This window comes from Ailuropoda melanoleuca, chromosome 14, assembly GCF_002007445.2.
Source record: "Ailuropoda melanoleuca isolate Jingjing chromosome 14, ASM200744v2, whole genome shotgun sequence".
Lineage (NCBI taxonomy): Eukaryota > Metazoa > Chordata > Mammalia > Carnivora > Ursidae > Ailuropoda > Ailuropoda melanoleuca.
This window is the reverse complement of record NC_048231.1, coordinates 84,442,621-84,458,118: the sequence shown is the minus strand read 5'-3', so window position 1 is coordinate 84,458,118 and position 15,498 is coordinate 84,442,621. Positions and strand designations below refer to the sequence as shown.

The following is a 15,498-nucleotide window of genomic DNA, read 5'->3' as shown; positions in this document are numbered from 1 at the left end:
AATATGATGGCCAAGGGTACAAGTTGTTTCTAGACCTCCAAATGGTACCCATCTTCTATGGACTATTGGAACAGCTCCCCTTAACATGCCTACATCCGCCCCCTAAACCTTCCTCTTTCTGGCCAACAGCATGCTGTCTACAATACCGCTGCACTGCTGAATGCCCTTCACAATGTCCCCCGTCCCATCCCCACCCCGGGTACCACATTCAGGGTGACCAACTATTCCAGTTAACCTGGGCCAGTCTTCTTGTTAATACTAAGAGTCCTGTTTCCTGGGAAACCACTCAGTCACAGAAGAATGGGACCCATTGGGACCCTATAAATGCTGCAGCAACCGGGACCAGGGCTGTGATGCTCTCTCATAGTCCTATTTCTTTCCCTATGTCCCACTCTCACTGCCTATGATTTTGTTCTCCATCTCTTCCTTAATTCTTTCCTAAAGCCTGATTAAATTGTCTCCCCTAAGATATAGGGTAGGAAGCGCATTTCTTTTTTCTCCCGAGAGGCTGTATCACCCCTCTATGAATAGAATTTTACTCCGGGGGGGGGGGAAAGAATCAGCAGCCTTACATAACCTCTCACAAAGCCCTACTCATTCTCTAGCAGGACCAGAAAAGGGCCTACAGTTCATGAGCTAAGCAGAAACTTCTCTTACCAGGAGGAACACTAGTGATTTTCATTCAGATTGATCTAATCTGCACAGCTGAGCCCCCACGTTCTCTTTTTGTACAGTCTAACTTGGAGCATGCCAGTTAGAGCTCCTCTGTCTGCCAGCAGTGCAGAGCAAGAGCTTCAAAACCTCTCACTGAGCTTTCTGCTTGTACAGCTTGACTCTTCAAAATGCTCAGTTATGCCCTCTTTCCCCTGCCACAGAAGCCCAGGCAGAAGAGCACTTGGGCCGTTTCATGGCCTGAAGACAGTTCCCAATCACAGGGTGAGGTTCAGCATGGGGTCGCCCCTCACAGTCTCACTCTGAGCACGTATGTGTTTTTAGCAACAGACTTGAGACGCGGAGGAGGGAGAGTGAAGAAGGATCCAGGGCTCCTACGTCCTTTTCAAGTGCCTGCCTTTTTCCCTGGGCCTAAGTATTTTTAAGGAGGAAAGGGGACAGTGGCGGGGGGGGGGGCAAATATGGAATGAAAACCAGCAGACCCTTTTAAAATGTGCCTTCTTATCTTGAGCATCAATGAGAAAAGAAGGGGAAAGGCAGATGGAACACCTAAAGAACATTTTCAAGGGCTTTTCATCTCAAGGAAAATGAAATATGTCATGGCCTTCAAGAAACATATTAGCGACGAAACCACAAGCCAGAAGACTTTGATGTTGGCATCATTTGCCATTGCAAGACCACCTCCTGAAGTCAAAGCCCTACAAAAAGGCTTCAAACTAACTAAAACTAACCTAATATGGCTGGAGCATTTTCACCATTCACTAGATGTTTACAAAGGCATAGAGCACAGGTCCTTTCCTAGTGTCCTAGGGCAGTGTTTCTCAGTCACCAGAGATTCTTATTCAGTAAGTCTGAGTGTGGCCTAAGTTTCTGCATTTCTAAAAAGCTTCCAGTAGTTGCAAATGCTGCCAGTCCCTGGACTACTCTGAAAAGCAAGACCCAAGGACGCTGGTTCTCAAACCTGCCTGTACTTTGGAATCACCTAGGGAGATTTAAAAACTACTTATATGTTAGGCCTCATCTCAGAGAGTCTAAATTAATTGGTAAGAGGTAGAACTGGGCATTGATACACAGCAAGATGAGAGCCCCTCCTCCAGAGAGAAGACCTTTGGGACAAATTATACCTGGTGCTACACATTAACCAAGCAAGCGCTAGCTTCCAAGTGTTCATACTAAGTGGATGCTAGAATCAATGGATCTGCAGGAAATAGATGTGGTTAATCAGAGAGAGTTAATGGAGGCGGTTAATTTGGATGAGGAATCCACCCAACGTGTGTTATATGGTGCCAGGTTTGAGCAGTACTGCACTGTGTCAGGTCTAACTTAGCAGAACCTGCTGGCCTCTAACTGCAGCAAAGGCAAGGACCATGGCCTGCTAAACCCACACCCCCTAAACTCAGCATGGGCTGGATTTCAAAAATGCTATGGAGTCTGACTATCTTATTTTATTTCTAAGTCTTTAAATTCTTCAACTACGTCAATAAAATTGAGGAAGGTTCTAGGGTGCCCTGCCCATGCCTGTGAAATTTTCTATTTATAAAGATGATCCCAGCATAAATCTAGCCCACATCAAGATAGTAAGAATAGCATTCATGGAGTACTTATTGTAGAGATTAGTTATTTTTTTTTTAATCTAACTGTTGAAGTGAATTTATCTCCAATTTAGAGTTGGAAAAGAAAGACTGGTTTTGTTTCCATTTCACAGATGGGGAAGTCAAAGTCAAGGCCACTAGCTGGCATGCTTTCCTCACTAGGTTGCACTACCTCATACCATGACCAAAGAACACACACAGGATGATGCAGCGACTCCTTTGCAACCTGCAGCAGTGGGGGAAATGTTGCAAGCTCAGTGACTTTTAAATGAGCTGTAACTTAAAGCTGCTTCAAGAGAACACTCATCCATGTTTTTAAGAAATAGTAATGGAGAGAAAATGCATACGAAGGGAGCACACTGAGAAAATCATCTGAAAAAAAATCTTGGTTGAGTTTTTCTTTTTAATTCACTAAAAGTAATCAGGCACACATTTCAAAGGTGGCCATAGTGAAAAGAAACATCGCCATGACAATCCTACTTGTATAGAAAAGGTGAAGTTCTGTTTCCCTCTGTGCAGTGATAGCTTTCCAAGTGGAAGTAGCCTGTTACACACGCTTATTAATAATCATTTGCATTTGTTAGTCATTTATACTTTTCAAAGTTCCTTTCCTTTACCACATTAGATATGATCACACAACCCCATAAGGTATTTCTAGACAAACAGGATAGGTTCATGAATTCACACCTGATAGTTAACACAAAAATCAGGGCAAAGGTTGCCTATGTAATTTGCTTACATTTTTAAATGATCATGTTGAGATTAGAAGAAGGTCTTCTTCGTAAACTCATTTCAACCCATTCAACCAATACATTGAGTATGAGAAAGAGGATCCAAAAGTATTCTCCAGCCTCCGCTGAGCCATTATAATACTTAGTTCTCCTGGCCCTGGATACTGATCTTCCTTGAATTCACTATGCTTCCTCCCACCACAGGGTCTTTACACTCACTTTTCCTACCTAGCATTTTCTTCCCTGCATCCCCTCTTTAACTAAGTTAATTTATTCTTCATGGGTCAATCACAACTTTCTCAGGGAAGGTTTCTTTAATATACAGTCTGAATCACTCTCCTACAATACTTGCTTTTTTTTTTTCCCAAAGCCTTCTCTCATTTGAAATTATGGATTAACATATTTATTTGATTAGCATTTCCATTCACTAGGCTCTAAACTCCATAAGGCCTTAGCACAGTGCCTGGCACACACTCAATAAATAAGGAAAATGTGGGTCATGGAAGTCTAGGGATGTATTTATAGCAATGGGCTGTCTGATCTACCAGGAATACCTCTGATATCTTCATTCTTAGCATACCTATAGCTTGGTATAAGTGTGATGACTGACAACTTTTTATCCTCCCTGCTTTTATTTTTGTCTTGTTTTGGCCAATCAATCTAAAAATATAAGGATGAGGGGCGCCTGGGTGGCGCAGTCGTTAAGCGTTTGCCTTCGGCTCAGGGCATGATCCCGGCGTTTCAGGATCAAGTCCCACATCGGGCTCCTCCGCTGGGAGCCTGCTTCTTCCTCTCCCACTCCCCTGCTGTGTTCCCTCTCTCACTGGCTATCTCTCTGTCAAATAAATAAATAAAATCTTAAAAAAAAAATAAAAAATACAAGGATGAATGAATTGGCTCTGTCAGCCCATCTGGCTAATATTAATATATTGTTATAATACAAACATTGTAGTTGATATTTTTCAGTTGTGCTCCTTTTTTTAATGAGTACTTCATTCTGCCCCATATTCTATTTAGCCATGTCTGTGCCTGTCACCTTCATTTGATGATAAACCCTTGGAGGGCCGAAACACATTTAAGACTTCCATTTAATTCTCTGAAACCCATAGCAAATGCTCAGTAACTATTATCTTGAATCAACTGCTTGATCTTACTTGATCCTTATGGTACCTCAATGATTTTATTAGGCACTGATAGTCCTATCTAAAAGACGAGAACAGATTTGGAGAGAGACAAATGTGTACCCATGAGTAACTCTACAGTAAGTTAAAGACTATGCCAAACCTGTAGTTTCTAATATATGACTCGGGAGAGCCCACTTAGAAGAACATATTAAATTGGGGGTCTTTGATGACCAGAAGAGGGAGTTCAGGTAAGAAAAATAAACATGATTAAGCTTCTGGAGGGGTATGAAGAAAGACTAAATAAACTAAGTATTTATAGTCTCATCAAGTAAAAACTAAAGGAGGGAAAACAAGAATGATTTGAGCTAGAATTACCTAACGTGCTTCTGCATAGAAGAGGCAGGGTGTCACTCAAAAGAGAAAAATAGGAACCAAGGAGCTGGGTGACAGGAGCAATGGGAAGCACGTTTAGAACAGGACTATGTAGGATGAAGTATAAAATAAATTTTTAACAGTAAGAACTGATGTACTGCTGAAAAGTTTCCCAGGGGAAACAGTGAACAAACCATCCCTGGAGATGTCTCAAACCAGAGAGAAAAAATAACTAGAAATTGTCCTGCAGGGAACAGCCTCGTCCAGACATTAGACATGAAAGGGAAGGCTTTGCAGATTTTCTAATTTATATTCTTCTGGGATCCCATGAGGCTGAGAAAAGATGCGACAACAGATTGAGAACTCTGGGTCCAGAGGGTTTGCTCAGATGTCTCAGCCTTGGTTCACATCTCTAGTGAGTCAACACAGAGGCAGCCCACCAGCAAAGCCACTGCTAGCATATCTACTGCTTCATGTCACCCAGGGTCCTTCATTAGTCTGTCCCATGAGAATAGGTGAAACAGTTATGAACCTGAACAAAAACTGGAAGGTGTTTCTTGAAATCCACAGTCATGTATGTAGCAGTGATTCTGGGCCTATGCATTTTACCATGCTGAAAACATACCCAAGTTCAAATGGTCAGACTAGGGTTTTTAACTCAGACTTTATATCTCCCCTTATAATTATGTGGTTCAGTTGTCTTTAGGTTTCATTTTATTCAGGGGATTATTAATCATCGAATTAAGGCTGGTTCCCCCAGCATCTGCTTCCTTGTAAGTGATACGCTGCAAAGATATAATAAACAGGATAAGGCAGGGTACTGACAAGGCAAGAGTTGCTCGAGATAACCAATAATCTTACAGTGGCTAAGGATCTGTTTTGCATTTGGAAGGTGTTTAAGGAAAATCTGCGCTAAAATAAGCATGATACAGTAACAGGCAACAACCTCCTAAAAGTCAGACTACTGATAACATCCATGCCTAAAAGCAAAAGGTTGCTTAGTAGGAAAAGCAGAATAACGACTGATAATACTGATGCCTCCAAAGCAAATGGTTGTTCAGTTGGAGAAACAGAATCATAGAATTATCTGACTCAAATCGTAAATGACCACTACATGTGCGGGGAAAAATGTTCACCTTATTAACACTCAGGAAAATGCAAATTAAAACCACAGTGAAATGCTCACTCACATCCCATGGGGGACTTTCCTATGCTCCTGGTGGGAGTTTCAATACATGAAAATTGTCACTGCCTCCAAAAAGTAAAGATGTCCTTTCTATGACTTAGCAATTCCACTCCTATATATGCACCCTAGATATGATGGTAAATTTGTTTTTGTATAAGAATGCTTATAACGGCATTGCTGGCAACAGCAAAATACTTCTCAAAAGTCCATCGACAGTAGATTAAAGTCTTATTCATTAATATCATGTAATATTATAAGGTAAAGAAAGAGACTGAAGTCCAGCAATATGCATCCTCAATCCTCATATGAATCTCAAATATTTAATGTTCAGTAAAAATGCAAACCAGAGAAGAATGCATACATTACCTTTACTTCATAATGGTTAAGTACAAGTAAAGCAAAATAGTGTGCTAAAGATGCATACACATGCAGCAAAACTAATTAACATAAAATTAAGAAAATTGCTGGTGGGTACATGGGTTATTTATTTCATTTATAATTATTGTTATCATGAACATCAACATATTTATTATAGCAAGAACTGTATGTACAGTGTAGTTCATAAAAAACATACAATGTTGAAACTAGTAACATAACTAAAAGTTATGTAGTCTACATCCTCATTTAACAAGGAAAAACATGTTGCATGAAGAAAAATGGCATCCAAAGTAATATCGAATTTCAGAAATGTTTACAAACCCATTATATTAAACCAATTAGCTCTTTTTTCCTCTAGTGAAGGACTCAGGTCCTGATTTAGAATCTCTTTTATTTTAGACAGTACTGCAAAAAAACTCAGTCCCTTATTTCTTAGAAAATCAAAAATAGAAAGGAAAAGGACTACTTTGAAGAAGTCTTATAACGGGAAAAAGTTCCAGCTGGACCCAATCAAACAGGTAAATGCATTTTATAAATCAGGAATAAAAGTATGAAGAAAACAAAAACAGCAACCCATGGCCACTTGATGGAAAAATAAACAGCCCTGCATGAAGTAATACCTTCAGAAATCACTGCTATAATATCAGACAATAAAATAACTGAGACACAGTGATGCCTTGGAGCTATTAAAGAAAGATTAAATTATATCCTACATGCTTAAAAGACAGCTGAGTAAACAGTTTTTAAAGACTATGGAAAAATAAGTAAATCCAAAAATGTTGCCATTTAACCAGAAACTTCTGTTACTGAGAAAACCGACATGAGTAAATAACATTTATATTAACCGTTTAACTCTGTTCGCTTATAAAAATGTAAAAGCATATTTAAGAATATTTCTGACACTAGAATAATGTTGGCATTATTAGACTTGTTAGGTCAAAATGCACTATTGAGTTGGTATTTTCATTAGACTGCATCATAAAGATTAATTCAGTGGAACATTTTTGTCCTAGATACTCTCAAGAGCAGCCTTCTAGCAAGAACCAGTCTTTAAAGGGTGAGCAAAGGAGAAGGGCAAAATCCCCAAATTGCGACACATACCCCTGTTAAGTCCCCTCATAACCACAAGGGATATAAAGAAGCTTCCTCCCTGGAAACTGTGAGATGCCTGAGCAAGCAAGAAGTCACAGAATTTGGATGTGTGAAATTAAGCTAAAGTACATCATGAAAATAAGACGTGAGTTATAGGCACTGGGCTCAGGGAATTTAGCAGAGAAGAGAAAATTTCCCACCCAAGACATGTCGTAATAATAGACTTTAAAAATATGATCAATAAATATGGAATGATTTGTGTGTTTTCTGGTTGAACTTTCCCCTCAAGAAATGAAGGCTGTGAATAATATGGTTGTTTGGAGCTATTGATAAAAAGCAACATGTACTAGCATTACCATTGGCAAATTACCATCAATAGTGGGAAAAAAGGAATACTCGACTGTACACATTACTACATATTTGTAAACCATACCACCAGACAGAGTTCAGGCATTTCTAAACCACCAAGAAAAACATATTTGCTAAACAGTTGAGTGAAAGGGGCCTGCTTTGTTAACCTCAGGCTAAAATTTGTCAAAGAACTTTAGAGCGCTACAGTAATTTTGATCATCAATCAGCGAACCTGTATTTCTGCATGTTAGTATGGGGCTAAACCAGAGAAATATACGAGAAGGAATGCATAACTCCGCTGTGGGAGGAAGCAAAAGTGTGGTTCTAACTTGTGCTGTAATTTACCTGAGTACTGCAATTATAAAGGTGTATAAAAATTTGCATTTTACTTTTTGCTATAACCCACTTGGCATATGTAACATGTAATTTTATCTTGCATATTTTTTAATTGGTCTATAGGGAAAATAATCTGGATTGTTCAAACTGTCTTATGGACAGGTTTAACATTTGCTTTACTTGAGGTCTTGCTTTGAAGAAAAATATGGGTCATTGCCATGCTACAGATATTGTACTACTACTAGGAGAGGCTTTGACCTCGGATAAGTAGTAACCTTGAAGAAAATTAAATTTATATTATTCCAAACCAGTAAGAGCCTCCTGAAAAAATAGCATGCCCGGGTTGGCATAACCTACCATCCTCTAGTACGCACTCCTGTATCTTCTTAATGCTGATGAGCTCTAGAACTTCAATAATAGCTGAGAGTCCACTAGTCAGAGTCTCCCATGTTAAGAGCACTACTCAGCTGTCTTCAGAGTACAACTTAACTCTCCACTAAAAGAAACACTCATGAAAATTTTAAAACTTCATTTTTAAGGCAAATCCCCATGACCTTGCAAAGTGTAATACAGCATTTTAAACACAGTGCCTATGGACCAGGAGCCTGGATTCATGGTGACAAAGCATGGATCAAGAGAGGCGGTATTGATGCTATATAGTTTAAAGACAAGAGCTGTGATTTTTAGAGACAGGCTGGAGAGAAGCAAGCAGCCCACTCGCAGGCTACAGAGCAATTTGCTGGGCAGTACGTTGATACTTCATTCAGTGTGTTTCAATCAAGGGTTAGTGAGATCCCAGGCTCTGCCTCATTAAGGTATAACTGTTATGACAATTCATGAAACTCTTCAATTCTCCTCTGGAGCATTATAATGAAAAAACAGGGAAGGAAAAAAAAAAAAAAGAAGACTCCACATTCACATTTTATGAATTGTCAATGCTCACAGTATTTATCACCCCACTTTAGGGATTACAGTATGTTTCCAGAACCAAGTGACTTTTTATCTTCAGTTAATTAATCAAGTAATCCTCAGTGGGTTTATGCCATTACTCTCCTTACACAGGCAAACTAGGAGTTCCTGAAATTTACATATACAGCTCATCTAAGAGATTATCCTCAGAGGTAGATTAATCCACTAAAAAATGTATCATTTGAGCTGGTAACTGTGTAACAAACACCAAAATGGAGCGAATTGTTCCTAACTTGATTTGGGTTCCTGAGAGCGATACAGGCCACACCCACAGAAACTGGGAAGATCTATAGCCAGGGAAAAAGAGCTCACTCACTAGTGAAATCACAATGGTTACCAGAAGTGTCTGTGTGTAATTGGCACTATTTTAATTCAGCCCAATGTCACACATTTGGAAATGGTAGCATAGGGAGATAGAAATCAGCTTTTCTTTGTGTGCATATGATTGTGTTTTCATTTAAGAGAAAGCCAGAAACAACTGTACTCTTTTCTAATAGAGTTATCCTGTCCAGTAGAAGCAGGAGGAGGAAGTTTTAAATGCAAAATTTAGGGTGGCAAAAATTCTCCAAAGAATATTTTCTTCAAAGTAGAATCTTAGGGCCTAGTCACCCATGGAAAGAGAGATTCTGTGTGGAAACTTCAGCACTCCCTGTAAACATGTGGCTTCACCTAAAGATTAAAAAGATTCAAATCAGGGCTGGTTTCTAAAGGAGGGAGAGGGTACTTGATGAGCCCACTGTGTGCAGCAGAAAACATTCCAGGAGTAAATCACATGCATTTGAAGAATCTTAGATGGCTAGAGGTGGGAAAGAAGAGATTCAAGCCAGAGTGGGGGGGGGGGGAATTCCTCTCATAAAAGATGCTTTTGAGGATAGAGTGCTGGAATTTCTCTGGAAGATGAGGGGCCATCCCTTCTTTCTCCAGAAACAAATAAAAATTTCCCCTTTCTACCCACAAGCTACCTCCCCAAACCACTTGTCAAGTTACCCATTTCTGAGAAAACCATTCTACAGCCTGCAAACACCTTGTACGCCAGAAGAAACTTTCAGCAAGACTTCATTCAGGAATTTAGGTAGGATTAGAGTTCTTCCTCTTCAGCGAAAACAATAAGGAAGTTTGCTGAGAGGTTAACCTGCCAGAGAATAAATGTAAGTCATACACACTGAGAAGTTATAAATCTCTCCCCAGAAAAAAATGCCTATCAGCAGCTCAAGGCAGCCCAGCTTTTAAGAGCACTAAAGCAAATGCACTAAGCCTAATATATTCACATAGAATACATGTGGTGGCTGTTTCACATGCTTCATAACTCAGAGGGTAACTGCTGCTGTGTGGGAAATGGATGGTGTGACAGGTTGCCGGCGATTCATGCTGCCACACTCACAGAGGAGCGGGCACCCAGGCTGCCCAGGCACCCTCGGGTACTGCCAAGCTCCACTCAGCGGAAAACCCAGATCCCCATCTGATCCGCTGTGGTTGAGGGACTAGAAGGGGTGGGTACTGGAGAAAGCAAAACCTTATTTCACCATGTCCAAACTACATACACTCTCACAGATTTCTGTCTGTAGACTATAACCCAAACATACATATAGAGAATTAATTAATGAACATTTGTGTCTGCTATTGCATTCATTAACATTTAACATCTAAAATTTCCATTTCATTGGAGGTCCCGAGACTTTACTTATTAGTACTTTTGCTTGTTGCCCAAGTCAAATATATAAGGAGATGGCATCTTACAAAAGCCAACTGAAAAGCCACCACCTTCCTCCAGCACCCAGTCCTCATCTTATGCCAACACTGTTCCAAGATGCCCTTTGTTATGTCACAATGATTTCATAAAAATCTACAGCAGCTGCAGACTTTATCTAGGAAGTGGGAAAATATCCAGTGCTATTGTGCTAGTCTCCATAATCCTTTGTTACCAATCAACAAAGTCTTTGAAACATCCTGCTGAAGGGTAATTTCACTACCGGTAAACTAGACATTCGGCCTTATTAAGGGCACCTCCTACTGGTCCTTTCATAGAGTAAACCATGCTTTCTTCAACATTAATTCCCTTCGATGCTCCTGAAGGGGAGAAACTGCTACTAAGAGAAAGAGGAGAAACAGATTAATAAGCGAAAACCAGACTGGTGTGAATTAGCAATAATTCAAAACTGCACCATCTATTTTCCCAGGGCCTGTGCAAAATGCATCACAATTCATTTGCAATTAACAGCAGTAGATTCAGAAGTACAGAAAAGCTTAAAGATTTAGACCCACAAGCCTATCCACAGGGATATCCTTTTGTATATGTATATTTTTGTCTGCCTCTTCAAGCATAGACTTCTCTGTTAAAGTGAAGATGAGATTAAAATAAAGCAGTAATGCTGTATGGTCCCATCTCTCTAAATAAGAAACTTAAATAAATGGGAGGGGATATTTAATTAATTTAGATATTAGTAAACATATATAAATCTCTATTCATTTATCCCTACCCTTGGCCAAAGTCACTTGGGTAATAGCTTTACAATATTTCAGTGTAATTGACAAAATGTCATTGTCCATTTTGCACACCTTTGTCTAATGCAATATTTTCAGCCAAGGCACTTCGGGCCCAGCCTGGTAGACTTTCTACCCAGCGAGGGATGCCCCCTCTAAACTTCCCCTCTCCCTTCCGTGGGGGTGTCCCAAACTGCCTAAAAGAGCGCAACTCTGTCTTCTGTGAAGAAGGTCCTCCTCGCAGCAGCCTCTATCGTCTGTCTAGGAGGGAATTTTAAAAAGACACCTATTCATTACAGCGAGGATGGCCCCCCGCCCACCTTCAGGGGGAGTAATTGCCGAGGACAAAGCTCCGGGAGACAGAGAGAGAGAGAGAGAGAGAGAGAGAGAGAGGAACCCGGGAGGAGGGGACCGGCCGAGAGGGAGGAAGGGAGGGAGCGCGGGCTGCCTGTCGCGCAGATGCGGCTGTGAGCGCGCGCATACACACACACACTCAGCCCTCTCGCTTGCTCGCTCTGCCTGGCCAACGGACACACAGACACACACACACACGCACACGCACGCACACACCCCTCACTCTCTTGCTCCGCTCGCTCTGTCAGGCCAAAGGAAGGTGAAGAGTCCCCTTGGTGTGGATGCGCACATTCTGGCGGCGGCACCGGGATTTGGGGAGCCTTCCGCTGGCCCCATGCTTGACTGAATCCCTAGCCACCGGGAGAGGCGCATTCTCGACTGGGTTCGCAACCCTGGGCCATGCAGCACTTAGCGGGAACAAGAAAGCAGGGGGCTGCGGGCTCCCGGGTGGCAGGGCGCTTTGCGGTGATTTAGATTCCATTCCTTGTTAATTTCCAAGGCGTGAGTTGAGGGCTCTTAACCAACACTCGGCCCCTGCCGGAGGCTCCTCTCCTTTCGGATCAAGAAAAGGGGAAAAGGTAGTTTCCAAAGGGATTTGAATGCTCAGTTGGCTGCTCTCCTCTCCTTCCCTGCCAGCTCTGCCCCCTGTATCCCAGTGCCTATCTACACTTGTGGTGAGGCCCGGCAAAATGAATGGATGTTATAGTAAGTCATTTTGCTCTTTTTTCTTCTTCTTTTGCCCGTGAAAGCCCCCAGCTCCCTATTAAGAGACCGCAGCAGCCCTGAGCATCCCTCAGATCCCTTTCTCCTGCTATAACCCAATCCAATCCCAGTTTTGACATTTTTAATTAGAAACTGCGCTTGCCAAATGTCAGGGCCAAGGGGCTGGTTCCCCAGAATATCAATTATTTGGAGTTTGGAAGTATCCTGGAGATATATGGAGACTTAGCTTGCTAACTGCATTCGCCGCTAAAATAAAATTCAATAAAATAAAACGTGCCTCTTTCCTCCTGGCAACTCTGTGCTTCTTTCGGCACTACCATCCTCTCCTCCAAAGTACCCAAACACATTAGCTGTCCCTTTCTCAGTTCTCAATCACCAGGGCTAAAAATCCAAACCTGAGACGCACATAATCACATACAAACGACTCAGCCCCACCACCTACATTCTGCACAGACTTCCCCAAAGCACCACGATGGATGACCTCCCCTACTTGGTCCTGTTGCCCCAATTCCCCTTCTTGGTAGGTTTCCAAGGCTTTGAGGATCCAACCCAATTCCTTTCAACAACATCCCCATCACCTGCCTCCTCCCTGCCCCAGTCAGTCAGCTCTCCAAGGCCACTCAAGTATTTGCAAAAGGAAAGACGCAAGAAGCAGCAGATTTAAAAGAGCAAAGAGGCACCCCTCTCCCCAATTGCCAACATCCTCCGCCCCCACGGGGGGGGGGAGTATTCCAGTCTTTTATCATCGGTGAGGAAATGGGGAGCAGAGCTAGCGCAGATCATCTTGCTCTTTCTTCCTCTACCCCAATGCTAATACTCCCCAGATGAAATTAGAAGGGAGAGGAGGTAAGTACTGGGGTGGGTGCGAGGAGAATAAAGGAAAGAACCTCTTACCGGTGACTTGAAGATGTGCGCTGAGCAGGGTAGCTCCGAAGAGTACAAAAGCCAGCTTGGGTACCCAAACACATCCAAGACTATTCTCCATATTTCAGCCAACACCTTCGGGGCTGGAGGTCCTGGGCAGCCGCGGCACTCACACACATGCACTCACACACGCATGCACTCATGCACACACACGCACCGAGCCCCTTCGGCTTCCTCCTCCTCCTCGTCCTCTTCCTCCTCCTCTTTCTCCACCTCCCCTGCGCCTCTTCTGCCTTTTTCCTCGTCCACTGACAGAATCAGCAGCCAAAGGAGGCAGCAAAAAGTTCCATTCGGTCCAAGAGATGCCGAGCTCCGGTAAAACCTTAGAAAACTAACTCAAGGAGACAGAGGGAGTGAGAAGAGGGAAATCAGCTCTCTGCGGGGCTCACGAGTCATCAATAAAGAGAATATCCAAAAGGGACCAAGAGGAGACTGAAAGCGATCCTGTGGTGGGGCTGTGCATTAAAAGGTTGAGGCTGGTTCCTTGTCCACGGCTGGGTAAAGTTGAAAAAGCAAAATCCGTAAGAGAGCTGGGGATGCTGTTCGTTTTTCCTCCGAGAGTCAAAGGGACCGAGGGAGGAGAGACAGGGGTCTGCTGGGTGGAGCGCTCTCACTTGTTACTGGGGTGTCCGCCAGAGGTGTGTGAGCTGGGAGTTGGAGCCGTACTATCCATTGATCCAGAGAAGTGGAGGGCTGGAAGGGAAAATGTGGAGACCGGAGGGAAACGAACTGGATCAGGCAAAGATTCCACGGGAAGGGGGTGGGGGCAGAGAGATGACGGAGAAGGGAAAAAAGAGCGGTCGGAGGAGGCTTTCAGCAGCTGCCTTCGCCCGGTCTACATATCAATGAGCAGGGATGCCCTCTGTGGGCAAAGCGTGGGAAGTCACTTTTGTCAATGGAGCCAGCGAATGTTCTGAGCGTCTGGGTTTTTCAGCTATCCCTTTTGCCATTCAACCTTTGGGAAATTATTGTTATTTGACAGTAAAACCAAGGCACGTGTTTAAACTGGGTCAGATGGCCAGGGCATTTACTTCCTTCTCTCCTTTCATCATTATTTAAAATAGAATTTTTCATCTGGAAAGAATCACCTACTCCAACTGCCTTCCAGGACAGATGGGAAACTGAGGTCCAGCAACAAACAGGACAAATGTCAGACCACTATTTCCTGACAAGACAGCTAGGGTCCTCTTTTTGTAAGGCATCTTATTTAGTCTGTGTTCTTGTGTCTAAACACATTTCAGTGCTCTACTCAACAGTTTTTAAAGTATGACCATGTTCCAGGTGCCCTATTAGCTCCCATGAAATATAGATATGAGGTTTAATAAGACTCAGTCTCTATCCTCAAGGGATTTAGAATCAGTTGGAGGAGAGGCATAAATGGATAATTTAAAAAATCATGATAAATACGATGGTCCATCTAATGAGGAGGTGATCTGTTAGGGAGAGTGAAGTAAAACCCTCTCAGGAAATTGTTTTAAGCCGACTTTCTTTGCATATATCATCTGCATTGCAGGACCTCACACTCCTTTGAGAGGAGAGGTTGTATGTCATTCATTTTTGTGCTCCCCATGGATCTAGCATAGGATGTCTAATACCACACACACTAATATGTTTTTGCTGAATAAGTGAACTTACAAATGAATGAATTTGGCCAGGAAGGATGATGATAGAAATGCCATTCTGGTAAAAGTTCTTCTAAGGAGCTGTTCAGCTGCAGATTCTCTCCACCCCTCACTGGAACTCTCTGTGACCTCCAAATTTCTCAAAACACTAAAAGCTTCCCTTATCAGTGGATGAGGTCTTTGGAGGTGCAGGCTCAAGGTTTAGAGCAAGGATCCTTTACTAGGCACATGGATTTTCCTGTGAGGCCCCCGCTGACAAAATTCAGGGAGCTCATGAATATCCCAAAATATTATTTAAAAAATGATAGACTTCTGTGCACATACTTTTTTTTTTTCCTGCGAAGGAATCTTTAGCTTTCATTAGATGCACAGTATGAATCCAAGCATGTCCCCTGCCAAAACGATAGAAAGAACCACTGGTTTAGAAAGTATGGGATGAAGAAAGAGTTGCAATCTCTTCCCGAGAGTCATCCAGTCTTCTTTCTCCTCATTAGTAAAAGGATATATGCAAAGAGTAGGAGGGTAGGAACCAAAAATGGTCATTACTGTTCAAAGTCCTTTAAAAGGACCCTACTCAGTCTAATACAGTAT

General features: G+C 42.3%; 1 protein-coding gene across 3 annotated transcripts in view; it reads right to left on the bottom strand.

Annotated features, from left to right (window-relative positions):
• Positions 1-14,065, bottom strand: part of DCC (DCC netrin 1 receptor) — a 1,087,479-nt gene extending 1,073,414 nt beyond the window's left edge. For all 3 annotated transcript variants that reach the window (XM_034642890.1, XM_034642891.1, XM_034642892.1), the window contains exon 1: positions 13,256-14,065. In XM_034642890.1, coding sequence (XP_034498781.1) covers positions 13,256-13,346 — 91 coding nt within the window. In that variant the 5' untranslated portion in view covers positions 13,347-14,065. The remainder of the gene's footprint in view (positions 1-13,255) is intronic.
• Positions 14,066-15,498: the final 1,433 nt, after the last annotated feature.